This window comes from Varanus komodoensis, unplaced genomic scaffold (genome assembly GCF_004798865.1).
Source record: "Varanus komodoensis strain SLA01 unplaced genomic scaffold, ASM479886v1 scaffold3, whole genome shotgun sequence".
Classification (NCBI taxonomy): domain Eukaryota; kingdom Metazoa; phylum Chordata; class Lepidosauria; order Squamata; family Varanidae; genus Varanus; species Varanus komodoensis.
In genome coordinates this window covers 53871270-53897376 of record NW_025335761.1, presented here as the reverse complement: position 1 = coordinate 53897376, position 26107 = coordinate 53871270, and the positions used below count along the sequence as shown (strand labels likewise).

Genomic DNA, 26107 nt, shown 5'->3' with positions numbered 1-26107 from the left:
GGACCCTATGGGATAAAGAGCCAGAATTCACATCAGCATGCATTTTGTGTAGCCACTGCACAATGTCTACTGTTCCCAGAGAGGAAGTGCACCCTGCACACTGCTGACAGCACCAATCTTTGAAGCTGAACATTCAAGATTTGCAAAAGAATTAGTATTTGTAAAGCTTCGGCCACTTGGATTTGTTCCCGGGATAAATGTGCGGCTCAAAAGCGGGGTCCCTCCCAACCTTCCTCCCTTACTCACTTTCTCGCCTTGCTAATGATTGGAGGTACCATGCCATCTAGAGGCAGCATTTAGAATGAGGTCTGAAAAAGACCGGGACAGGACAGATGCAGCAACTGCTACAACAGAGCAGAGTTTTGCAAGTGGGGATCATGTAGAAAAAGTGGAGGGGAATGAGTCCCCGCTGGCTCTGAAAGTACCTTTAGAATTGTAAACAATGAAGGGCCTTTGCAGATTATCCAAACCACTTCCTCAGTTAAAGCCCCTTATTCTGCCCAGACTCTGCAAGCAACCTCTGACAGACGACTGCCCAGCCTTTGCTTAAACACCAGCAGAGAAAGGCACCCCACCACCTCCTGAGGCAGTCTGCCCCACTGCTGACCAGCTCTTGGTTTTAGGAGCTTCCTGCTAATGTTTAGCTGAATTCTGTTTTCCTGCAAGTTCCACTGCTTGGTCCGCATATCTAGTCCCTGGTTCAACAGAGGACAAGCCTGCTCCTGCTTCTGCGTGGCATTTGAAGACCACGAGCATCTCTCCTCATAAACTTCTCCTCTTCTGCTGAAATAGACCCAGCTCTTTTGATGATCCCTCATAGGACTTGGTTTCCAGACCTCCACCATCCTGGTAGCTCTTCCTGGGTAGTGCTCTCCTTTGTCAGTATCCAGTGTCAACTGGTGTTCAGTGGGGTTGGTGGGGTGGAGGGCAGAGCAGACGCTTGGTCCTCTCCTGAGACTGCTGGAGGGGGGCAGAAGATCAAGGGTGGCAAATGGCAGCTGCATGCCATGCACTGGACCAAAGGTAACCGACTGTGGGGGATTTCCTTGCCACCAGTGGGTGTGGGTGAGACAGAAGGTCACTGTCCCTTTGGTCCCAAATGCAAAGCCACCTCTGTCAATATCAAATGTGGTGCCCAGAACTGGACACAGTACTTGAAAGCAACCTGATGAATTCAGAGCTGAATTTTGAACTGCATCCCATAATCTGTTAATGCAACCTAAGACCACATTGGCTTTTGCAGGGAGGACTAGGAAATCAATGAACCAGTTAAATTTGCATGTATATACACATGAATGGCTTGGATCAGGGAAAGCCACACTAATCTTCCAAAGTTATTTCTTTCCTGATGCTGCACACGCGTGTTGTATCAGACGCTGTATTGTAAGAGGCATTCCCTGCTGCGTGAGAAAGTGGGAGGAATGCCTCGTCTAAGGTAGCTCTTCCAATCGACAGTTTCACCATTTCCTGTGTTTGTGCATGGGGTATTTTTCCTTTAATATTTTAATGAGAAGGGAAGTCTCCTCCCCAATTAACCAGGGGCACCTTTGAGAAAATCAAAGCCATTTTTCAGCGGTTCATTTAAGTGATTGCTAAATCAAATGATGCAGCCTAGATTTTCCCGGTGACGAAGCACAGTGTCCTGAACCCTGGAAGAACACAACAGCTCTGCAAGGGCTTCCTTGAAGCGGGCTCTACACTCGCAAAAGACACAATCAGTTCCTGTCTCAGCAGAACCCTGGAATAATCCGTGCAGCAGAGAGCTTTGGTTACTGAGAGGCATCAGGTCTTAAACACACACTTCCTCTTGGAAAACTAGATTCAAAAAGCAGACGTACCTCAAGTCAAGGAAGCTATTCATGTAGGTCACCATGAAAGACACAGACTGGGGTGGATCATTCACTTTGTCCCATTCCAGAAATGCTTTCCCAAAGCTGCAAGAGAATTGCTGAGCATAAATGGCCTGTAGCAATCCTCCAACGGAATATACATAAACACTGCAGACATCAGCTTCCTGTGATATAACATCAAAACTGTGTTTGGAGAGTAGTAGGGAAGTAGAGAATCAGTCGAGATTCTCTCCATTTCTCATTTCTCCAGTCTTAATTTTGGTTCATCCTGAACTTGCAATTGGAAAGAATGTTTGCGTGAAAGTTTGTAGGCAATCTTGAGTGCATTTTCCAAAAACTTGCATTTTTGTATGCTGCCCAGCACAACATAGACATTTTAGTGTGCATTCTTTGTGGAGTAAGCTCAGGACTTCACAACTTCCAGAACCGCTGTGCCAAATATTAACTAGTCCTGGGTATGTGATGAGACCCACCTAAGATCTGATATTTTGTATGGTTCTGGTTGTCTAGAAAATGATATTGTATTGCTGGAAAAGGTGTGAGAATGAGCAACTAAACTGGTCAAAGCTCTGAAGGAATTCCACTGTGAGGAAAGGGAGCTCAGATTGTTTAGCTTGCAGGTGAGGGGGGAATAAGGAGCAACGCAACAGAAGTGAGCATGTTGTAGAGAATGTGGGTGGGGGGTGTTTGTCTCCCTCTCCCATAATGCTAGAACCCAGTGGGCTCACCCAGTGAAACAGATGCATGAGACAGATTAGGACAGATCAAAGGAAGTGCTTCCTTGAACTGTGGAGTTCACTTCTACAAGATGCAGTGAAGGCCACCGATTTGCATCCCTTTAAAGGGGGAGTGGACAACTGCATGGAGGAGGAGACTGTCCATGGCTGCCAGCCCTGATGGGTCTATGCCACCTCTGGTAGCAGAGGCAGTGTGCTTCAGTTGAAGGGGTACTTGGCCGGGGGGGAGCTATGGCACCCGTATGCTGCCTATGGGATCCATAGGTGCATGGCCACTGTGTGAACAGAATGCTGGGCGAGAGAGACTCTTGCACCCTCTTAAGCTCTCCTTAGATTCTTATGCCTGGCCCGACAATGGGCAGAATGACTCCTCGGGTGTTGAAGCCACGTTCAACATTGCGTGTGATCAAACAACAGTTAGTAGGAAATATTCCAACCGTCATCCAAGGCCTCCTTATGTTCATCTATGAATGTAGATTTCTCTGAGGCTGTTTTAGTGCATCACCTCTAAAATCCAAATTAAATGCAAAATTTAACACCTAGATATGCCGTCTGAATAGTCAAGTTAATACTGCAGGTGTAACTCGGGTCACATTTCAGAAGTGATATAAATCCATAATCTAGACAAGCAATTTCCTTCCCTTCTGCCCTCTGTGAGAATGTAGAACATTTAATAACAAGCAACCCACTCTTGTGGGGTGAAATTTCAAAGGTTCAGGCAAAATCGATTGTAGGCTGCTGCTGAGTCGACTGAGACTGAACACTCATCACTTGCTTGGAACATTTCTGAGCACACCTCTAGGTGCAACGAGAAGGGCTGTGGGGGAAATCTGCAAAGGACTCGGATTCGGATTACTGTCAAAGGCAAGTGCGGCTTTAGAGCGAAGTGCACTGTGTGGCTGTACATTCGTATGCCCAGCAAATCACTGCCCACCTCAAAGCCCTGGCTTTCAAAGGAGGCAGACGTGTGTGATCTGAGAAAAGAGGAAGGAACCACAGAGAGGATGCAGGAGGACATGGTCAAGTATGTGCTACATTTATACCCTGCCTTTACCGCCAATGAAACCAAGCAGTATATATTATCTTGCTCCTCTTCCCTCTTTTATCCTCATAAGAACCCTGTGAGGTGGGCTCAGTTATGAGGCAGTGGCCCTGCACTTACCTAGTGCATTTCATGGCAGAGCAGTGACTTGAACCCAGGTCTTCCCAGCGTGAGCACTCACCACTGCACCAGGCTGCCTCTCTGTGGAGAGTGGGTGTCCCATAGAAGTACCCTAGGACGTGGTGGAGCAGGGCTCAGGAGCCACTAGCCGAGGAGCCAGAGTAGGTTCATGGGACCTCTCCATGGAGCCCCCCCCTGCGGCTCCACCCCTTTGCCCCCCCCTCCCCCCACCCCCCCCCCCAGCAAGAAGGGTGCTTTCAAGAAGCTTCCATTGGTGGGAGGTTCATTAAAAGGCCTGCAGGGGGCAATTTGGGGAAGGCAGACGCAGCTGTCAAGGGAGGGGGTGTCACCCATGCTTTGCCCCCCTGCCACGGGTCTTCATGGATCCTGCAGCTGCAGAGAGGGGGGTTAAAAGCTCCCCCTGCCCATGCATTCCTGCCCCCACCCCAGCCAGGGATTTTCAGGGATATTGCAGGGGGGGTTATCCCTCCCCTGCCCTCCCCACCGCCAGCCATCTCCATGAAAACCAGCCTGCCACCCAGCAATTAAGAGCAAGCAAAGCACTCCCACTGGCTCCAGCAAGAGGCTTTTTTCCAGCCAGACTGCGGCGTGGGTGTGTGAGGGAGCACGTGTGTGTGTGTGTGTTGTGGGGGCGGGAACCTGTGACCTACTCCTGCATTATGGTCCCACCCCTGAAAAGTTCTTTTCCTAGGACCAGGGCGCACAGCGTCTTCAGACCTGTTCACACGATGGGCAGGAGAATGCAAAATTAGGTAGGTTCACGCACACGTGAAATGGATGAAATTGGGAGACCCCTCTTTTTTCAGTGCTAGGCTGAAACCCTGCCAGGAGTAAGACCCACCACAGGCTCATAGCCTGCAGTTTTCTCCACGACTCTTCCCAGTGGTATTAAAATTGAGTAAGAGCGCAGCCTAACAGGGACACCCATCCTGAATTTAGGGGATGGAGTCATCCTAGGCTAAGTGTGAAGATCATGGAGGTGCGAGTCGCCTCTGCACTCCTGCTGCTCTATGAAGCAGCTGGCAGGCTGGCTTCAGCCATCGAAGGGCGATGATTCGAAGGGGGAGGAAGGGAGGCTGAGGTGCCACCAGGATATGCTGCACCTTGGTGGCACCAGCCTCCTGGCCCCGCAAGCCTCCTACTCACTCCCCAAAGCTCTTATCTGGGGTCACTCTTACAGCCTTGGAGAAACCCCAAGGCTGTAAGAACTTTCTGCACTGGCTGCAAGGGGAGAAGAGGGATCTGAATGCAAATCCCCAGATCCAAGGTCCAAGCTCCCTTTCAGCCTCTGATCCGGGCATCTGAAAAATCCTGTGGCCCTCATGTCACTTTCAGGGGTCATAGGATCAGTCAGCAGAGCTGTTATCTTTTTGCCTAGATGTCACTTAAACCTGTGCAACATTTGAGTCAGATCAACTGCTCCATCTTCCCCAGTATGATCTACTTAGACAGACTCTCAAGGTCTCAGAGAAAGGTTCTTCCAGCCCCCTTACCTGCAATTCATATGACTGGAGAGCTGGAGAGAATGTGGAACCTTCTGCATGTGAGCTTGCCCGAGGAGGGGCTCAGGTTTTGGGGTGCCCCTGGGCAAAACACCCTCCATAGGCCCCTCCCTCCCTGCTATTGCCTCCGGTTGCTCGTCCTCTTCCTCTTTGCTGCTATTGCTTTCTTGTCTGGCACAGAGCCAGGGACTGGGTGGGTGGTGCCATCTCCTGCCCCCTTCCTTACCACCACCATCAAAAGGGCAGAGCAAGAGGCAGGTGAACAGGTAGATTGCACTGGTGAGGCAGAAGAATGTATCCAGGGCCACCTGGTGGTGAGCCTCTGCTGGAGGGTACCAACCACACCTTCTCTGTTCTGCATCCCCAGGACCGTGGATGCCCTTCAAGTCAGAAGTATAAATCTGAAGCCTAACAGATGCTGTTCTTTATTCTGGACCAAAAGGTAAACAGAACTTACCACGGTATGAATTCTATCAATTCTTTTAGGTTGACTTCGAGAACGGCTGTCTCCAGCTTTTTGCTTATGTTGCCAGATGTCTTCATATGTTCTCCAATGAGCTAGACAGAGAGGAGGAGGCCATCATTGCAAAAGCAGAAGCAATGCTGTGTCAAGATGGTGCAGCCTGACATGAGTGCAGTGGGCAGGCCAAAGAGCCTCTTTCTGGGGATACCGGTCATGTAACAAGCGGAGGCTTGTGTGGCAATAGAAATAGCAATGTCTTGCAGGAGGCACAATCGACAGGCTCCTGAGAGAATGTCAAGATCCTCCAGTTTCACATTTGTTTGCTCAGAGCATATTCCTGGAATTTTTTAAGAACAGGGTACATGGAGTATTTTTTTAGAACAGGAAAAATGCTGCTGTTTCTCCTTGTGCATTTGAGTTATTCTGCCATAGCACAGCTCCATCTAGAGGTTTGTACTGAAAAAGCCAGAATGGCAGCACTCATGTGCCTCAGATCTCAGTTTGGTGATGAATGTGTAGATAAAGCAATTAACAGCCTCATCTAAGAAAAGTGCTATAAGGAAGGAGAAATTTCCCTGCAGTAATGGAAAGAATGGTGCACTTTTCCTGGGAGGAAAGGCTAAACAATTTTGATATTCTTAGCTGATGGCTTGGCAGCAGGGGCATGTTAAAAGAGGACACAATAAGGTTGTATAAAATTGTGCATGATGCCAAGAAAGTACAGAGCGATTAAATGTTTTTCTCTCCTTCTCATAACACTGCCAGGCAGGGTCAGGATCACCCAGCTAATGAGCAATAGGCTGAAGGCAGAAAAATGAAAGCATTTAAAAATGCAATGCATGATTCATTTATGACAGGCACCTGATGCAACTCATGGGCCCTTCCTGACCAGCCCACATCCCACAATCCAGATCATCCCAGGAAGCTTCCTTTCATCAATTAGTCTTGAAACACTCCCCCCGCTCCCGCCAAAGTCAGTGGGAGCCTATTTGCAAGCCTATTTCAGCATGGGTGGGCTTGTTTGCCACAACTGAGGAAGGAAGGGTTAATTCCAGCAGACTGGGACCCCAAAACATCACCCTGGACGCTGGGAGAAGAAGATCTGGGAAGGTGCTACCATTAAGAGAAGGGGGTTAACCCTTTCCTGCTCTTCTATAACCCCTTCCCACAAGTCCCTGCAGAATTGGATGTTTAAAAGAGTCAGGAGCATTTTCCAAACCTCCTTGCTAAGCAACAACCTCTTCAAGCATGTGGATGAGTGCTATGTTGGCAAGTGCATGGGGCAAGTTGGGACATGTTAGCTAATTAGCAATGATAGCTAATTGGAATCTCCAGATCTGGAAGGAGTTTTTCACTGAAGACCAAGTGCTGGGACAGATCACAGGAAGATCTGTTGCATGAATGATCTGTTGCATGAATGATCCAGAAGCATTTGCTTCTGAGCTTTTCATGACCCATTATTCATATTGTTATTATTTGCATTTCTCTGTCACCCAATAGCCAGACCTCTCTGGACAGTTCACAGAAATTGCAACCATAAAATGTTAAGATAATAAAGGTAACATAAAATGTTTAACATGCAAAATGTGGAACAATTTAAATGGTGGAACATTTCAATAAAAGGCTAGACTCATTCAAGACAAATCCATCCTCATGAGCCACTCATTGCCGGGCACTAGAAGGATATGGCAGGATTCCCAAGCATTTTGCACCCACAGAATGGCCCCGACCCAACAGATGCCCAGAGGAAGCCCCACAATCATGGGATGAAGGCAGATGCAGTTTCACCCTTTAACACTCCCAAGCAATCTGCTAATCCAGGGACGGAAATGCATGGCATTCCAGATGCTGGAGGGCCTGCAAGTCCCATCATCCCTAGCCAGCATGGCCAATGATGATGGAGACGGAGTCAAAGAACATCCAGGATGGGAAGACACACATTCCTCATGCCTGTACTAACCCAGTCCATAACTGCCTTCCTGGTTACTGAAAAGGCATTATAATTCCATGAAAGAGGAACAAAATGTGTGCACCAAATCCCCACCTTTAATTTTCTTTTCTCCCAATCCCTTTTTTTAACTGAAATGACTCAACCCATTGAAAACTGTGAAAATGGAGTGTTCTCACTTCAGTATTTTGCAGTCTCTAAAGCTCGCAGGGCCTCTTGGTTCTCCCATCCTGTTTAAATGCGGGTGGGTGCGCTTTGCCTCTCCCCTCCCTCCCTCCCTCTCTCTCATTCTCTCTCTTTCAGGCTGCCATAGCTGCCTTTTCCACTAAGTGCCTTTTCTAATAAAACTGTTCTTCCCCCTGCCTCTCCCTTCCTTTCTGAAAGAACTTTAAAAAATCAGTTGCCTATTATGTCTGAGGCACAATTGACAGCAGGATTAATTTGTAGCTAGGAAGCGAGTAGTGGCAGTGTGAAAAAGTTGTAATAAACTCTATTTTGCTAATACATTCTCAGGGTACGTGACTAACATAAATTAGCACAGTAGGTGACACCTACATACCAGAAGGTAGTATTTCAGTTTCCTTGGAATCAAAGAAAATACATGTACTATGCACAATCTATGCACCATCTAAGCAAATACCGTTTGAATGTCAAGGGACAGAGATGAGTGATACTGGCTTTGTGGAGCATCTGGCTGTTCTTCTGATTCCCACTTTTCCTTCATCTCTAGCATCAGAATATTCTCAAAGCAGTTCCTGGTTTTCTGCTAAATTATAAGATAAAGAACAGTAATGCAGCTCAGTGTTATATTCACACACTTTTTCCACACACGTGCATCTCGTTTCCTGGTTTCATCTTATTGCTGCACCATGAGGCACACAGGTTTGTGTTCTGAAGAATCTGGAAATTCACTAGATGATTGGAAGCTGCCCGATGCGAAGAACTGAATGGGCAGTTGCGTTCAGACAACATCATAACCCACATTTCAACAAGAACCACCCACAGCTTAATGGCAATCACACTTAACCCATACTCAGCCCTTGAGTGTGGTTACCATGTTGTCTGAATATGTGTGTGTTGCCACAGAACTGTAGAGCCCCAACATCTGCTGTTGACACTGACTGACAGCGACTGACTCCCAGCTTTGCATTAAGCGACTCACGTGGTGCCCACATCCCTGCTTGGCTGGTGCCTGCATCCCAATGGACAGGAGAAGCCACGGGCAGGGGAATCTGTCTTTGCCGATCTCAGATCAGAAGTAACAGCAGGGATTCCTCCATAACAATTCTCCTGGAGGAATCCAAGGAGGTTGGTTGGGATGGGAAGCCTCTGTGGGACTCTGGTTTATAAGGTGTGACTAGCCAGGTGGGTTCTCAGAAGCCCGGACAGGTAATTGTGACCCATGGATGTTCACTGGGCCCAGTGCTCCTGCAGAACAGCTTCTGAGGGCTGTGGGAACAGTTTTGAGTCAGATGAAGGGGAGGGACTAGAATCTGCCCCCAAGATGCTGGCAGAGATGCCGGCAGGGATAAGCCAAGTGGTAGTTGGGAGTCAGTTAGCTTCACATACTGAGGCAGGGAAACGTGGGCATCAGAATGAGGAAGAGGGCAGGTGAGGTATTACTAATTCCAGACATCAGCTAAAAATGGCAAACGCTCCAAGCAGATTGGCTCGTATGCAACAGAGTTTGTCTAAAAGGTGGGAAAATCACAATTTTCAATAGCAAATTCAGTTTGGAATCAATTTCATACCAGTAGGTCTGACTTCTTTAATGGTGGTCATTCTAACCATGTTTTCTTCTTTTGTTATTCACCTCTGCAACAGGCTTCATGTGTACTTTTAAACCAGTCTGACTAGCTTGGATTTTCATAATAAAACACTGAGTCAGAAAAGCAGTATCTGAATCTACCTTGGCGAGATTCAAGCAACATAATGATCTACACCCAAAAGTTGAGTATACATTGAATGTGAATTGTCACTGAATACAAGGCTGTTGTTGAAATATGGGTTATCCTCTTATGAGAACCCAGCCACAGTAACAAACCACAATTTATTAACCCTGCACAACCCACGAAGAGAGCTCTTCGTTGTTGGATTGTGAATGGTAAGCAACATGGCTTGTTAGAATAGCTCAGTCAGACAACACTGGAACCAACATTTCAACAGCAACCCACAGTTCAGCCTTTGAGTGTGGGTTACCCTGCTGTCTGAAACTGTCCAGTGTGTGTGTGTTTGTGTGCAAATAAGTTGTCACTGATCCATAGAGCATCAATGACTGTATATATTTTCACCTACATCAGCAGCAGCTTCCAGCTGCAGCCCACGTTCCTTCATATGTCAATCATTCCAAATAGTACATTTGCATACAGGGCCCTCATTTAGCATTGACCTGGATGTCTGATATTTGCTTATGCACCAAAGAGAAGCCATGGGGAGAGAGAGAGAAGGCATTTATGAAATGGATGACCTTTTTAACCAATGTCGGTTCTACTTTTCACATCATGAGAAGGCAAGATTCCTTGGGGAAGACAATCATGTTAGGGAAAATCAAAGGCAGAAGACAAAAAGGGAAACCTAATGTGAGGTGGATTGAATCCATAAAGGAAGCCCACAGCCTTGAACTTGAACCGAGCAGGGCTGTCAAGGACAGGCATTTTGGAGGGCTTTCATTCATGGGGTTGCCATAAGTTGGAGACAGCTTGATGACACCAAACAACAGTGACAGGTTCTTCTTTTAAAACCCAATTTAAACAAGTTCCACTTTCAATTCTCCAGATGAAAAAGCCCAGACTGTTTGACAGATCTGGCACCTGTGCCAAATTTGGTCCAGTGAAGTGATTCAACTGTTGGAAGAGGCCAACATGGGTGTGAGGGTAAACAAATTCTGATCCTAAATAGGGAAGTAAAGTGTGCTTCTCACCTGCTCTTCTCATTAGCCACCTCTCAACACAGAGGGATCGATTCAGAGGCCTGCTCCCCACAGTGAAGAGTGCCTCACCAGGAGTGGTCCCACAGAAATCAATTTAGCTTCAAAACTGATCTTGTTAAGCAGTACAATTCTCAGTGGGAACACGCAGATGTGGTTACGAGCAAGTTCTCTTATGAAGCAACTGTTTCCCATATAAGCCCAATCAAGTTGATGTACAAATACTTCTATTCCATAAAGAACATGAGGGCAAGCAGGTTGTTCATGTTTTCCATGTTTAGAGCTTCTAAATGTCTAAATTTGGCAAGGTGGTTTTAGATGCAACCATTTTAAGGCAGCAACAGGACAGGAGATACTGTTGGTCGCATTCTGGGGATGAACTCCAGGAAGGTGCAGAAACCAGAAGCTTTCACAGCTGCGAAGCCGCCACTCTGATGCGGCTTCAGAATTAGATTTAGGAAGCTTCCAAAATTCCTATGCCCAGCTGAGCTGAAGCCAGCTGGACAGTAACAGTCACCATTACATTCCTATTTTCCTCATTTGGCAATTTTCACTAGATGGCCTTTTTGACCAGTGTAGCAAGAACAGTTGGGAGAGTAACGGAAGGAGGCTGGAGAGAGCTCAGGGTATCCTACAACTTAATCTCTCCAGTCTGCTCCCCTCCCTATCCACTGGAAACCCCTTCCTCCTCCTCCTCCTCCTCCTCCTCCAACACTGCTTTTCTGATCTGAGGGAGAAGTCAGTGTGCTTCCTTCCGCACAGGCTTCAAGGGGTGGCAGAGCAGGGCTGGATCTGTGACTCCCCCTTCTGAAGTCGGAGCAGTGACTCCTAACCCAGAAGGCTTTTTCCAAGCAATCTTGCTTCCTGCAACACCTTCCCATGAACCTCAGTGATTTATAGTTGCACTTCTAAAACAATGTGAAAACTTAAAACAATGGAAAACTTTTAAAACAATTTGGAAACTTAAAAACATAACAAAGGGGAGGAGGAAATCTTAAACACAACATGAAGGGTGACTACATTTAGGGTGTGCATCCTATGGTCTCTCAAATTGTTTGGGAGCCATAGGATTGTTCGAAGCCCCAGCTCCAAGATCCAGCGTTCTTGGAGCTGGGATTCTGAAGATGGGACCTCTGTGCCCCAGACCACAGGAAAGAGCATGCTGGCTCCTCTCCTGGTGGCCACAAGTGCACCTCAAATGGGAGGAAAAGGGGCATGCCATGGAGGGGAGGGGAGGGGAGGGGAGGGGAAGAGGGTGGGGCCCAGGGCTTCCACCAGTTCTGATCAGGGCTGCAGCTTCCCTACCTCTCCCTCCCCAGTGCTTTCTCTAGATGGCCATCTGGGTAAAAAATCAGGTAGCAGTAGTAGAGACTGCAGCTGTTGCATATTATTGGAGGCACAGGTGACCATCAGCCTCCAAGCCTGGGGCTTGCATGCACCAAAGCAGGAGTGAGAGCATTGTGCCCTTTCAGTATTAAAAAGCGACATAGAGCGAAAGAGTTTCAACAACGTATTGTACAAACATGGGGCCAGCCTAACTTTATTTTGGGAGAGAATTCCACAGGTGGGGGGGCTGCCACAGGGAAGGCCCTGTTCTGCATTCCCATCAATGTATTTTATTCATTTCTTTATTTAAGGCATTTCTATACCGTTTGATTAGATGAGCTCTCAGAATGGTTTACAGAATATACTTTAAGAAATCAGTAACGATCCATTTAAAGGCAAATTTAAAATAACCTTGCCTGTCAACCTGTAGCCTCGCTTGGAGGTGAAACAGGGAGGGCTAAACTAGATGCTACAGAAAAACATAGTGCCTCAGTAATGACACCACGGGGCTGAATTTGGGGGCAGAAGTGGCTGGATGGGGGCACTGGGATGCTTCAGTTTAATGTGGCATATAGTTTTAGCCTGAGACGGGCATCTGCAGAAAGTCTTAAACTATGCGCTGGGACAGTATGGAAGGGGCTGATCTTTCCAATGTTCTTGCCCTGAGCCTTTTTGGACCTGCCGGCAGTTAGGAAAAGACACCCAGCAAAATTCTCAGTGGAAAGAGATGCATGTTGTGGACAATAGAAAGCTTAGATGTCACAAGATTCTGTGCCTGACCTTGTGAGAAAGGATGGAGGGAGAAGAAAAAACTGGGCCATATGCATTGGAACTTTAGCTTTAGCTGGCCCAGTTTATTTCCTGGTCATGATATTGTCATGGTTGTGTTGCCTTCAGCTGGAGGAATATCATTACCATAATTTGTAAATCATTTCCAGGGACGTGTCAGGGGACTTACCTACACTAACATAGTTTGAAGTAAGTCCTGGGGAATAGGTCTTCAAAGAAACTTTGCTGTTCAGGTTTAGTCAGGAGAAAAACAAGCAAGGCCAGCTGCATGTGCCAAAAATGCCAAATAGGTCCAAATATGACCAGGGTTCTCCAAACCACAGCGGAGAAACAAGCACGACTGCTCATCATTTTAGTAGAAATGTGCTTCAAAACACCAGTGTGATGCAGCAGGTACAGCATCGGACTTGGACCCTGAAAGACCCACATTCAGATCCCTACCCAGCTATAAGACTCTGGACCAATCATTATCTCTCATCCTAACCTACCTCACAGGGTTGGTGTGAGGATTAAGTGGAAGGGGTGTTCCCTGTGCATTGCTTTGAGCTCCTTGGCAGAGAGTAAGCACTTGGTATAATCACAGACTCAGATGGCAGGTGCCAAAAGGTGTGTGGTCATCAGGGGCCCTAAGAATCAGCGGGGAGATATCCTTGTACTTAGGAGGACTCCCAGGTTGACCGACGGCGCCAGACTTTCTGCTCTCAGACAGGGTTGTTTGCTGCCACCAGGTTGTCACAGGCAGATAGGGTCGCATCCTTAGTAATGCAATTACCTGTCCTTTGATTTATACAAAATGGAGCATGTATTACCTTGACAGAATTAATACAGTCATTCTTCAGTTTGGCCAATAGTCCTGGAGTTAACAAGCTGGGCAGCTCTTCTGTTTTCATTTCGGGTTTAAGGTCTGGATGTCCTAAGAAGACTTCACTGAAATTGAAATCATAATCATAAATTCTGCTCCCAGACACATCAGGGGTTCCCACCGCCATTCTTCCGACAATAGTCCGGGACAGGTGGCACCAAAGAGTTCTCTGCTGGGGCAGGGGGTGGTCTTGCACCACCACGGCAATCCACCTGATGAAAATCGCCCTCCACAGCTGTTATTTGCTCAGAGGGGGAGCAGTTCTTGGTGCCAACGGCACTTTGGGAATAGGCATTGAGACTGGAGCAGAAGCAGCAAGAATTAACCCAGCCCCGACTCCCTGCCGGCTGCAGTCCAGCTCCTAATTCCCTCTATAACTGCTATTTTTATGGCTTGCAGGCAAGTTAATAATTCTAATAGGTAATATCTTCTTTATTAGTTAAAAGCTTTCTGTCTGTACATTTTTTAAAAAACCATTCCAACCAATGTAGATGTACATTTAACATCCTATGCAGTTAGCAGCTGATACAGAACTTCTCTTTCCTGCTCATTTATTATCCTTCTTCGGATGCTACCAAATTGGGATGGGTACTTGTTTTCCTAACCTGCATCACGACTTAATAATTAATGGGATACAAGTGTGAGGCTTCGCCACATGCTTCTAATTTGGCCTGGAAATATTTCCTAACAGATGCTGTGCTTTGCAAACTGTCTCTGTGAAGCAGGGCGTGCAGAAGGGAGGATAAGTCTTGGTTGGAATTGAATTGGAAAGTAGTACTTAATGACATATCAGCAGAACAATTCAATAAGAAAGACGGAAATGAGCTTCTGAACTCTGCCGCAAAATCACTTGGCAATGGTGTTCTTATCTGAGCTTTTCTTTCTCTTTTGCCCTTTATGGGATGGTGAATTCTGCCAGGATCCTGGTAGCTTTCATTGGCTTCCTACCAAAGAGAGACAAATGGACACCAAAGCTCCCCACTGCTAATTCATGACAACTCTTTCTCTCCCCCTCCCTTCCTCCCCCTCCCTTCTTCCTTCCTTTAGAAGTGATGCATCCTTTAAAATCGGCCTTTTCCAATCTGGCGCTATCCAGAAATTTTGGGCCACAATTTTCATTGGCCCCAATCGACGCAGCCAGTTGCCACGGGTGATGGCACCCAGAATATCCGGAGCGCATTGGGAAGGATGCATTAAATCAGGGGTGGGCAGATTCCTGGGGTCAGGAGACTGCATTGCCCCGTGGAACCCACCGGGGCCTGCTCCCTTCCCTAACTAATCGCTGCAGAACCGGTGGTGACACCCTCCGTATTTTGAAAGGAAACAAGGTGCATGGAAAGCAAGAACTGGACGCCCAGGAGGTGCATGGGAGCACAAGTCCGCTTCCTAACCAGATGCATTCTCTGGGAACGCCGTGGTTTCGTGCAAGAGGGAGGGAAATTGCTGCTGCCACAAAGTCAGAAAAAGCAGTGGTGGAAGCAACTCAGGCAAAAACAGCGCAGGAGGGGCACACGTGGACTGTGAGCCCTTTTCTGCCTGCCTCTGCTTTAAATCATAGGTAGAAATCAGTGCACTAATGTATCAGCATTTTCACTAATTTCTATCTTACTACTGAGAGCCAGAGTGGATGGTGGTGGTGACGACGACGACAATGATTTTAATGTCTGTACCACCACACACCTGACGCTCTTTGGGTGGTTTAAAATACTGGTAGTGGTTAAGAGTGTGGGACTGGTGCCCACTCAGCCATGGAGCCAACTGGGTGACTGGGCCAGTCACTGCCTCTCAGCCCAGCCTACCTCACAGGGTTGCTGTTGTGGGGATAAGAGTAAGAGGAGGATGAGAATTCTGTCAGCTGCCTTGAGTTCTTGGAAAGGGAAAAAAGGTGGGATATAAATGTAATAAATAAGTATTTATGATTTTTATCATTGCACTTGTTCTATGAATGTCTGAGAACTGTCCAGAGAGATGTGCCGGATGGGTGGTATAGTAATGGAATGGATAATAGTAAGTCAGACAATCGGCTTAGAGAGCTCCATACTGTGTATTCAGACTGCTGCCTGCTGCCCAGGGACCCGGTTTCCTGTAGTTCTGCAACCAAGTATTCTTTACACATTAATACATGGGACTGAATCAGGAATGTTCTTCAGGCAAAGCCTGGTGGCCCATCGCAGAGTCATGCCCCTCCTTGCACCACCATGAGCAGGTGCGTTGCATGCGCTCTTGCTCTTTGAATTTTGGGAGAGTTGCTGCCCATCAGAGCTGGCCATACGGGATTAGGCAGCCCATCGGGTTTTGCGGCGATGAGGCTGCTTGACCCGAAGCACCGCAGGACCGATGCCACATGCAGGCGGGACCAAGTGCAGTGCCTCCCATCTCGACACACGCATCCCTGAAAAACACACATGCTCTGCAGCACCAGCGCCGGGGGAAACTCTCCTGTCCTGGGCGCCTTCCAGAGCTGGGTGGGCAAAAGATCTTGACCCGGCAAGAGGCCGGATCTTAGGTCTGCTTAACCAGCTTCTCTAGCCCCCTTCACATGCTCATGAGATGGGCACCTTCACACGATGAAGGGGCTGCCGGCCTGTCTGCCTCCCAAGTATTTGAGAGTACCACTTTATTCAGGGAAGAGTTAGAGGGAAGACCACTGGGGCCGAAGCCTTAAATCTTGCATTTGGAGCCCCAAAACTATGGGAGGCCACCTGCTGTCCATGGGCACCCGCTGAAATCAGGGCATTTCTCCCTGTGTGCCCGTACATGTGCCCTGATGATTTCTGCCTCATTTTAAATCAATTTAAATTATCTGTTGGATTTAATTTGCCGGAATGAGCTAGCTTTTTGCCCATATGTGCTTTACTTCCAGCTGTTCCCTGCTCAAATCATTCTGCCTGAGTTTTTTCTGAACCCAAATGCCCTTTTCTCCCTTGTCTATTCATACTTTTTACAGATAAGTATATCCATAGGAGACAGCGGGTGTTAAAGACGCACACATGTGTGCACGCACGCACGCACGCACACAGAGAAACTTTAACACATGGAACATGGACATGTCTGCTTTTGTTTTCTTTTTGTTATCTGGGTCTGAGCTCTGCCTCACCCCAATTGTTTTGGTACCTACCATGTTTCCCTGAAAATAAGACAGGGTCTTATATTAATTTTTGCTCCAAAAGACACATTACGGCTTATTTTCAGGTGGTGTCTTATTTTTTCTTGTGAGAGCCATAAGATTCTTGTCCTGAGAGTCCTCCATGATTCCTTTCTTGTACTCGATAGAATAGCTCTTTCTTTTTGCACCCATCTTGTCTGGGAGTCAAAACATTATTCCATTTAAATCTACTATTAAATCGAGTGTTAACTGAAGACTTATGAGACAGGAGTGGCAACACATGAGTGCATTAAGTATGTCCTTTAAAACACACGATGTACTGAATTATGAAAAACATCCATTTATCAAGTGCGCACGTAATTTGTGCATTATGTCTGTACTCCAATTGGTCATTCAGCAATAAGTTTTGAATTCATCTGTTTACCTAGGCATTTTCCTCTCATCCAAGGGTGCTCACTTGGGTATTTACAAATACTTAATTATATTTTATATTAATTATATTTTTATATTTTTAAAATTATAATTAATTTTATATTAATGATACTTTATCATTTATTTTAAGTGTTTTAAGTATTAATGTCAATAATATTATTTATTTATAAGTTATATATTAATATTAATATTTTATAATTCAATACATCTATCGTGTGTTGCAACGGACGTACTAAATGCATCCACCTGGCTGAAGATCTCAACTGGGGCTTATTTTGGGGGTAGGGCTTATATTATGAGCATCCTGAAAAAACATGCTAGGACTTATTTTCCGGTTAGGTCTTATTTTCGGGGAAATACAGTAGTACTGCCCTTTCTCAAGGGCAATTCTTGTTTTCTTACAAATGGTTGCTTAGAATGTCTTGCTTCTAACCCACTCAGAGAAGACTCACAGCACGTGGGTGAGGCGTTCTCTTGCCTGATCTTATTTTTTGCTTTCTTGATTCCATGGAGTTGAGGCAGATACGAGGTACTTGGGGTTTCAAGTACTGAGGACTCACCTGCTGTATCTGTTGATGATCCAGTCTAGCAACGTATAGTATTCATTGTATCCCAGGCTGCTGTTTCCTTCCAGGATTCCTTGCAAGTGGAAAGAGAGGGCCTCATGGAAAGCATTCAGATACGTGTCACACACATTGTAGTGCTGGGGAAAGGATTTCTGTAGCCAGTGCTTGACTGTCAACAAATCTTGTGTTATTCGCCTCTCGAGATGCTCTAGGTGCATTGCAAGCCAAGGTGAGTTGTCTGCCTTGAATGGTACGGGCACTTTAAGCACCCTTGCTTTCACGCTTTCTGCAACTGTTTTTTCCCAAAGCTCTCTCCAATTTCTGGCTAACCCGAGGCAGGAGGCAGGCTCAGAAGGAACGGCGATGTTTGCAGCCCCAGCATGAGTTTTTTCTTCTTCTTCAATCAAAGCAACCAGAGAGGTTAACACCTGGGTGTCCCCTTTGGGAAGATCCAGTATCTCTTCCGCAATATGCTGGATTTCCTTAGAAACGGAATCATACAGCATGTTAACATCCTTGGCCCTCACAATGTACTCTTTGGGATTGTCATCAAATTTCTTGGCACCTCTTGCTGCCAGAAGTTCTTTTTCCAAAGCGCTGATGTTTCTGAATGCCTCCAAAAGGTGTCCCTTCTGAATAAGTTGATGTATTTGCATTACTGCAACATGAGAATGGAACATGGCAGTGAGTCACCTCTAACATATCTCCTCCTCTACAAAGTCTCTATATGATTGCTTTGGATTGGTGCCTCTGCAGGAACACAGGTGGCAAATGCTACCTTGGAATGAAAAGTTAACATTTCCCCCATTCCATTTTGACATGGTTTTCACATTCCTCTGTGGGAACCATTCCAAAATATCTCTGGCACAAAGCAAATCTCTTTCAGGGGGAAATCCAAGCCTAACAAGTATACCAGAGAACTCAGTTTTCTCTACATTAAACCCCTTTGACTTGGGACTTTGCTGAAGCTCCTGCTTCAGGATTTTTTGTGGGATTAAGATGGGCTCTTTTACATCTCCCTGCACCCAACCCAGGTTTTTCTTTTCCATTCACCAATATGATCAACCAAGCAGAAGGTGGTGCTCCGGGATAGTGGGCTTGCAAAAATACACAACGTTTTGTAGCATTTTATAGCATTCCTTTAGGACAGCCAATGTTAGCGTGCTGGATAGTGACTCTGGTGATTCCAATTATACTCAGAGGGTAACTGCGAACCAGTCCCCAACTCAGTCTAGCCCACCTCACAGGGTTGTTGTGAGGAGCAGGAAGATTATGCAAGCCACCTTGGATCTCTTGCAGGAAAAAAGACAGGATATAAATGTATTAAATACATTCCATTCATTAATTCCTTCTAAAAGGAAGCTGCAGAAATGCTCAGAAAGCACAGGAGAGGCCCTGCAGTTTTGCAGTGCTGTGTAAAGCACCCACAAACCCCCAGCGGTGATGACACAAGCAGACAAAACATGCCTCGTGTAGAGAAAATCTCGGCATGTCCCTTGTGCTTCGTTAGTCTGAGAGCTGGGAGACCCAGCTGGAGTCCACATTTTAGCCATAAGGCTCACTGGGTGACCTGGGACCAGCCACCAACTCTCAGCTGAACCCACCTCACAGGGTTGTTGTGGGAACAAAATAGGAGGAGCACTCCTGTCCTCAGCAGAGCACTATGTCTGCCACTTTGGGTTCTTTGTAAGGGTGGGGGGAAACTGGGACCTTATCATGAGCCCGACCCTTCCCTTCTTGTCCTGGGTTCTAAAACATCTCAGAGTCCTTTACAATGCAGGTCTATGTTGGCGTGTCACAGTTAACAAGGGAATGCAACTCTAAAGCAAGCTGAATGATAGCCTCTGCTCATGTGCAGAGTGAGTGAGTGAGTACGGATCCTTCCCTTGCATTCATGCTGCAGACTCCACCCTCAGGGTGGCTCCCTCTGGTGGACAGAAAGACTGACGCAAGCCCACTACCTGGATAATTTATCTTTCCCAACTGCTGCTCGTGAGGTCAGGGCCCAGGTGAGGCGACAGCTCCCCCTCCTCTCCTGGGCTCCCTCCCTCTCTCCCGACACATCTCTGCTCTCATGCTCAGCCTGGGAAACTCCAGGCGACAACCTTGATGCCACTTCAAAGGATCCTGCCCCCTTTGATCCTCTGGCCCTCCCACCTCCTCTTCCTTGTACCCTCCCCTTCAGAACGGAGGGAACCCATCCGACTCTTGCAGGTATCTCAGCAAAGTGTCACAGAATCAAATGCTCCTGTTTGGGGGTCCAGCCAACCAGGCCCATTTTTGTTCCCGCCCCTCCCCAAACAGACACTTGGCATTCTCTGCCTAGGAAGCATGCTTATTGAGATGTTGTTTAGTGTTTTACCAACAATTTTTGGACATTTTGGTTCCCACGATCTTACGATGCTTCCCTCTTGAGCAAAGGTGGGACAATCAGCATGTGGAGAACCGAGTTTGGTTTCAAAATGGTAGGCAATCCCACCATTTTTGACTGCAGCTCCTTTAGTCCCTCTCCGTTGGCCATAGTGGATAGGGGTGCTGGGGTTTCCCATCTGGGCTAACTACCATATGGCTAATGGCCACAGATGACCCTCCCTTCTATGAATGCATCCAATTTCTTTGAAGCCATCAGAGGAATTGGAGAAATTCAAGCAGCCACGCCTTGTGCTATGCGGACATCAAATGAGCCACGCTGGGTCCATCCAGTCAGGATGGTGCTGATGCAGGAGCGCCACGCAACACACACCCACTGTGCACCGTAAGGCAGGAAGGCTTGGGAAGTCGTGATTCCTGTGCTAGAACAATCCTGAAGATGCCCCACCCCCACTCCCACTAGGATTGCTCTGTCAAAGCTCTGCTGGCCAATAGATGCAATTGATTATTAAAATGTTATTATTGCATTACGTTTACACCTCATCTCCTTCTCCTTGCAGAAGACTTCAGTTGGCTTACAAGGTTTCCCTCCTCACCATTTTATCCTCCCAGTGACAATAACCCTATGAAGCTGGTTAGGCTGAAAGTCTGTGACTGGCTCAAGGTCTCCCAGTGGGTGGGTGCGTGAACCCCGATCCCCAGAGTCCCAGTCTAATGCTCTAACCGCCACACCAGCTCTCAAAGTAGCTTCAGTTTAGCTCAGAAGAGCACCAGCGTCTCCCAGATTAACAGAAACAGGGTGAAGCTAGGCTGGTTTGTTGAAAGTAAGGTTGTACTTCATGCGTGCTATTTTTCTTCTAAATAATGAGAAAGAGAGGTGAATCAAGAGGGAGATCACAGCACATTGGAATGGGGAGGCTTTAGCCATTGGGCATAGAGAAATAAAAATATTATTAATAATAATAAATGCCACCCCTCCAGAGCTTCTATGAACCCAGTACAATATTATCTCCTTTGTGCCAAGGTGGACGCAGTATTCAGTAGCTTTTCTATGTTTATGCATATATAATTTTAAATTGAAAAGCTAATTAAAAGAATGCTTTAAAAACCTGAGATATTGAAAGCACTCTGAAGCAGCAGCAGGTAGAAACGCTTAAAGGTTCTATTTGGTCAGCATTTTAAAGAGAATGTTTTCATTTGCATTTCTTGTAACACGTCTATGCCTCAGTCTCCATATATTGAATTTTGTACAGAACAGTACAAACGGTTATAAAACGCCTTCATATTGAAATAAAAGAATACACATTCTGGGCGGGGGGGATGTGTGCACAAATGTGTATTTTAAGGTTATTACATAATATTAAAATATGTATTTTGAGAAAATATTTTATGTTCAAAATAATGCATTTTTTATTTCCTTGTTTTTTTAATATTACAGATTTATGAGTGTATGGGGCAGCATGGGCTCACCAATGAAAACATGCAAAGTTGATGTGGATTGTGCTGCCCATCTCCAGCAATACCTGTCTACCTGCCCATTCAAAGCTATGCTCTTAAAGGACTTAGAAATACAGCAAATCAGTGCATTTTCTGTAGTCTGAGGAAAAAAGAAGAGCATGGGGGAAACATAGCAAAGCTTGGTTTTCAGTTTCAAGAAGATGTCCCGTAAAGTGCAAGAGAAGGCAGTACAGTGATTCCACACTAAATGCCTGGTGTGTAATTAGTGTCAGTGCTGGGAATTATCAGGAAGAGCTTAGAAGCTCAGCTCCAGGATCATAAATAGCTTATGCAATCAAAGGTGACAACACCTCAGGACTGGGGAAGGAGGGTGTTTGGTTCTCTTGGGGTCTGAATCCAGCTTTCCCCCGAGAGCCACATACTCTCTCTGCCAGCCACTAATTGTTTGGATGTTCTCTGGCTTTTGTGCAATCTTTTGAAGCCATTCTTCAGTTACTTAGACAGCTGTTCCCCATTGTTTGGATGAGTTTGAACTCAATATGGCCTGGGGACCTGGTGACTAAGACAGTACCCTGGCCATTTGCTTGTTTATCTCCAGATGGGTCCAGCCAAGGCAAGCTGCTTGGTACAGAAATATCTACAATGTATACCCAGCTATCTTCTAAGATTCTTTCCCACTTAGTTTTGTCCAAAGCTTTGTTTATTTATTAGATTTATATCCCATCTTTTTCTTTAAAAGAACTTAAAGTGGCTAACAAGATTTAAGAAAGATGCAGAAAAATTAGAAAGGGTACAGAGGAAGACAGCAAAAATGATCCAGGGTTTGGAAACACTGCCCTGTGAGGAGAGACTGAGGGAACTGGGCATGTTCAGCCTAGAGAAGAGAAGACTGAGGGGGGACCTGATATCCCTCTACAAGTACCTCAAAGGCTGTCACAAAGAGGAAGGTCAAGATCTCTTATTGCTAATGCCAGAATGTAGGACACAGAATAAACGATTCAAGTTGTGACAACCCAAATTCAGGCTGGATATCAGGAAAAGCTTCCTCACGGTCAGAGCAATACGGCAGTGGAACCAACTGCCTAGAGAGGTGGTGGGCTCTCCCACACTGGAGACATTCCAAAGGAAAATGGACAGCTATCTGAGTGGAATAGTGCAACATGGTGTCCTGAAACAGCCTTCATGACCCCTTCCAGCTCTACTATTCTATGATTCTTCCGTTCCTGCTCTCAATCTTATCCCCACAACAACCTGTGAGGCAGGTTGGACTGAGAGTCTACAACAGGCCAAATTCACCCAGCTGGCTCCATGGCTGAGCGGGGACGAGAACCCAGATTGCCTGAGTCCCAGTCCCACACTCTTGATCTCTACACCACACTTGCTCTCTTGTCTCATTTAATGAGAACATGTCTGCTTATGTGAACACCAGAAAACTATAAGGATAGGGAATCGTGCTTAGAGCAGATACTATGTTATAGGAGGTGCTGTAAGGTGGCCAGGGTTAGGGTTAGGGTTAGTGTTGGTCAGGCTTAGGGTTGCTTCTTTGAAGGCGTCCCAATGGAAGAAGGGACATGTGCAATGTAACCTGTACCTGCCCTGCCTTTATAAGCTCTTTTCTATAGTTTGCTAAAACATTTCTTTCTTCCTTACCTACAAGCACGCTTATTGTCTCTAGATCCAGAAATGGAACCGCTGCAACTGGCAGAACAGAAAACAAGATGGGGCAAAAACAGAACACATCCCAACCTATTGCAGCATAAAGGTCTTCCTGTAAGTAGCTAAGCCTTAGGAGAGGGGTTAGCATTTTCTGGAATGGGAAAAACTGCCCCAGAATGAGGAACCGCCAAACCATTGGCGTGGGGGAAGGGTGTGCTGTGATCTGCGGAAGGGAAGCAGGCTTGAGAAGCCAAGAGGACTCAAGTTCACCCTCAGGCAAGAGGTTTCTTAGCCCTGCTTATATCCATTTTCCCTCTTTTCTCAAAATCCCATTTGTACCAATACAGACTCTGATGTCAGGAGCCTCTTCCAAAGGAGCCAGGAGGATGGTTAGCAGCAGGAGGGCCTTTTTGGTGTGGCACCCCAGTTTTGGAACGAGCTCTGCAAAGAGGTCTGCCTGGCACCTGCTTTGTATTCATTTCTGGGTCAGGTAAAGACCTTTTCATTTCCCCAGCATTTTAACAATCTAAACTTTTAACTTTTAATATTGCATTTTATCCTATGCAGCTGCTATGCTTCTATGTTGATTCAATTGCAATAACTGTGGTTTTGTTGTTTGATGTTCATTTTTGTGTGTGTATGTGTGTCTGTGTAAGTTTTGTTAAATCCCCCAGAGAGCCTCAACTAATTCGTATAAAAATGAAATAAATAAATAATAAACGAAGAAACCCAAAGTGCCTACAAATAAAATAAAATACCATATGACACAAACATTTAAATGAAATAGAAATTCATGGTAGGAAAATAAAACAGTAGTACAAAAATAAATCTCCACCAGCCCAATAGCAACCTGTAACAGCAACTACCAGCGTCCTTCCTCTACTGGTTGATTGAAACAAGCAAACAAGCACACAATTTGGCCAAAGTCTTTCTGGAAAAGTCAGGTCTTTTCGTGGAAATAGTGTTGCACACTCACATACTCCTCTGAGGCAGAAATTCCATAAGAATGATGCCACCACCCAAAAGTCCCCGTGAAGTCCCTTTTTGGCAGTGTCATTCAACGCATCTGCTATTGACTGAGTTTACAGTCCAGGGACCTTTCCACAACCTAATGTCACAGCACTGATCAGCACTGTAAATTGGCCCTCGTTGTAATAGACTGAAACAATTCCACACCCGTCCCTCCAAACTAGTACTGAGCTTAAGTTAAGGGAGCCAGCATAACCCCGCAAACAGTGCTAAGCAAAATTATTTGTCATGCCTTACCAGACATTGGTTCTTTGTACACATAATCTTCTCCTTCACAGTCCACTGCATTGCTTGGAATACCATCAATTTCTTTACTGGTACGGTCATCATCTTCTTTCCTTTTGATGTTCCTCAGAGAAAAATTCCTACTGAATCTGGAGATAGCTGACTCTTCCATTGAACTCCGTTCAAGTTTTCCCATAGATCTCCGGAAGGTCAACTTTCGGATGAAAGACTTGCGGTTTTGCTTTCCATTTTCACTTTGGTCATTCTTGGGTGGAGAATTTTTGGAAGGACACATCGCATCATTACCGCCTGTGTTCCCCTCTGGGAACTCTGGCTCTAATGGCACCTCGGCTTTTCCATTGGCTTCCCTTGATTTTGTTTTATTTTTATCCATGTCAGCTTGACCGCAAACAACGTAGATGTAGAGAAAGGAGCTACTGGTGGTGGGAGAAGCATACCAAGAAAGAGAAGTTAAAAAAGTTAAAAAATGTTGGAGGGTCTCGGGGTCAGACTGAGGCAGGGAATGACAATAGAATCATGCTGACTGTGTTTAGAAAACATAACCTAAATTCAAGGTTGTTGTTGAACAGTAGATTCTTGTTGTATGTTATCATGTTGTCCGAACCCACTTGAAATAACTAACCATGGTTAACATCCCACAGTTCACAACCCAGCAATAGATCCTGGGTTCACTTCATGGGATGTTCATGGTTAAGAAGCCATGGCATGTTCACACTGTTGGCTTAACCACAAGCAACCCATGAAGAAAAACAGCACGGTATGTTGCTGTGCTGTGAGCTATGGGTTGTGAACCATGGTTTGTTATCTCAGCTGGGTTCAGGCAACATAATAAAGTAAGGATGCATCAAAGCTCCAAGGAATCCATCTCTTTAGCATTTGTGGATTTCCTCCTATGCTCAGCCCTCACTTAGAAAGGGAGCCAGGCAGAGGGGAAGTCTACAAACACTTGTGGAGTGAGATTTGTGCAATCAGCAACTTTCTTCTGAGACACATGCAGCAGGAAAAGCAAAGTCTGCCTCCACGTGACATAGAGGAGGGAGGCTGCTTAGAGCAGCATAGGAATCAATTCCTGGCGCATGCCGTGCAAATGCTGGGCCCGCTTGCCAGGAGCTCAGAGTCATGGCCATAGGGAAGTGGACCAGTGTCTGAGGAGCCTAAGCCAGGGAATCCAGCAGAGTCCCACCCTCAGAGATTCCTCACACATCCTTAAGGACACATTTCAACCAACACCCATGGTTCAGCAAGTGTGGGGTGGTGGTAAAAAGCGAGGCACTGGGACTCAGGAGATCCGGGTTCTAGTCCCCGCTCAGCCATGGAACCTACTGGGTGGCTTCGGGCCAGTCACAGACTCTCAGCCCAGGGTTAGAGGAGGAGGAGAATGAAGTAGACGGCCTTGCGTTTCTTGAAAGGAAAAAGGGTGAGATATAAATATAATAAGTCAATACATCAACAAACAAACAGTATGCTAAACCGGATGACAAGAAGCAAGGAAACCCACAAGGGGACTGATCTATTATCTCTTGGGAATATTGGAAGCTGCAAATGGCCATTGGTGCAACAGTGGAATCCATGCAAGCTGCCAGGAAGCCAGGAATAGTTCTGTGAGGAATGGGGAGGGGCATAGGGATGGAGCCCCTTGAGCCCAGGGAGTGATGACC

At 46.3% G+C, this 26107-nt stretch overlaps 1 protein-coding gene across 1 annotated transcript in view; it reads right to left on the bottom strand.

Annotated features, from left to right (window-relative positions):
• The window catches only part of EXOC3L4 (exocyst complex component 3 like 4), a 44445-nt gene extending 19722 nt beyond the window's left edge, over positions 1 to 24723 (bottom strand). The window contains exons 1-6 of the mRNA XM_044435863.1: positions 24441 to 24723; positions 17685 to 18348; positions 13534 to 13651; positions 8324 to 8449; positions 5730 to 5830; positions 1839 to 1934 (exon numbers count right to left, since the gene is read on the bottom strand). Of these exons, the coding sequence (XP_044291798.1) occupies positions 1839 to 1934; positions 5730 to 5830; positions 8324 to 8449; positions 13534 to 13651; positions 17685 to 18348; positions 24441 to 24723 (1388 nt within the window). The remainder of the gene's footprint in view (positions 1 to 1838; positions 1935 to 5729; positions 5831 to 8323; positions 8450 to 13533; positions 13652 to 17684; positions 18349 to 24440) is intronic.
• Positions 24724 to 26107: the final 1384 nt, after the last annotated feature.